The 741-nt window shown below is 68.4% G+C and overlaps 1 protein-coding gene across 3 annotated transcripts in view; it reads left to right on the forward strand.

Moving 5' to 3' along the window:
• Positions 1-741, forward strand: part of BRD1 (bromodomain containing 1) — a 35,006-nt gene that overhangs the window by 32,671 nt on the left and 1,594 nt on the right. For all 3 annotated transcript variants that reach the window (XM_010832081.1, XM_010832085.1, XM_010832088.1), the window contains 2 exons: positions 1-18; positions 540-694. In XM_010832081.1, the coding sequence (XP_010830383.1) occupies positions 1-18; positions 540-694 (173 nt within the window). The remainder of the gene's footprint in view (positions 19-539; positions 695-741) is intronic.

Genomic DNA, 741 nt, shown 5'->3' on the forward strand with positions numbered 1-741 from the left:
CCCTCGTACCCGGCCCTGGTGAGTGCGGTGGGCGGGTCAGGGTGTGCAGGCACCCAGCCTCGGGGCCGCGTCCCCCGCTCCTGGGCCTGGGGCCACCCCAGCAGCGCTTGGACAGGTGTCCTGGGAGACCCCACGTGGAGTCGGGGTCTCAGGGTGTTGGGCAGTCAGGGTATCAGGGAGTTGGGGTGTGGGGGTCTCAGTTGGGAACTCGGAGTCAGGGCCTCAGGGTGTCGGGGAGTCGGGGTGTGGGGTTCTCAGAGTTGGAGTCTTGGAGTCGGGGTCTCAGGGAGTGGGGGTGTCGGGGTGTGGGCATCTCAGAGTTGGGGTCTCAGGGTGTTGGGGAGTCAGGGTGTCGGGGTCGGGGTCTCAGGGTGTTGGGGAGTTGGGGTGTTGGAGTCGGGGTGTGGGGGTCTTGGGGTCAGGGTCTCACGGTGTCGGGGTGTCAGGGTCTCGGGGTCGGGTGTGCCTGGCGTCCCTTCCCGCCCACCGCTCTCTGGCCGCGCAGCCTGTGCCGTGACCTCGCGCCCCCCTCTGTGCAGATCATTGATCCTAAGATGCCGCGCGTGCCTGGCCACCACAACGGGGTGACCATCCCCGCCCCGCCGCTGGACGTGCTGAAGGTCGGCGAGCACATGCAGACCAAGGCCGACGAGAAGCTCTTCCTCGTGCTCTTCTTCGACAACAAGAGGAGCTGGTGAGCGCGGCCCCGCTGAGCGCGAGCGGGCGCTCAGCCTCCCCCGT

Source organism: Bison bison, unplaced genomic scaffold (assembly GCF_000754665.1).
Source record: "Bison bison bison isolate TAMUID 2011002044 unplaced genomic scaffold, Bison_UMD1.0 scf7180017860370, whole genome shotgun sequence".
NCBI lineage: Eukaryota > Metazoa > Chordata > Mammalia > Artiodactyla > Bovidae > Bison > Bison bison.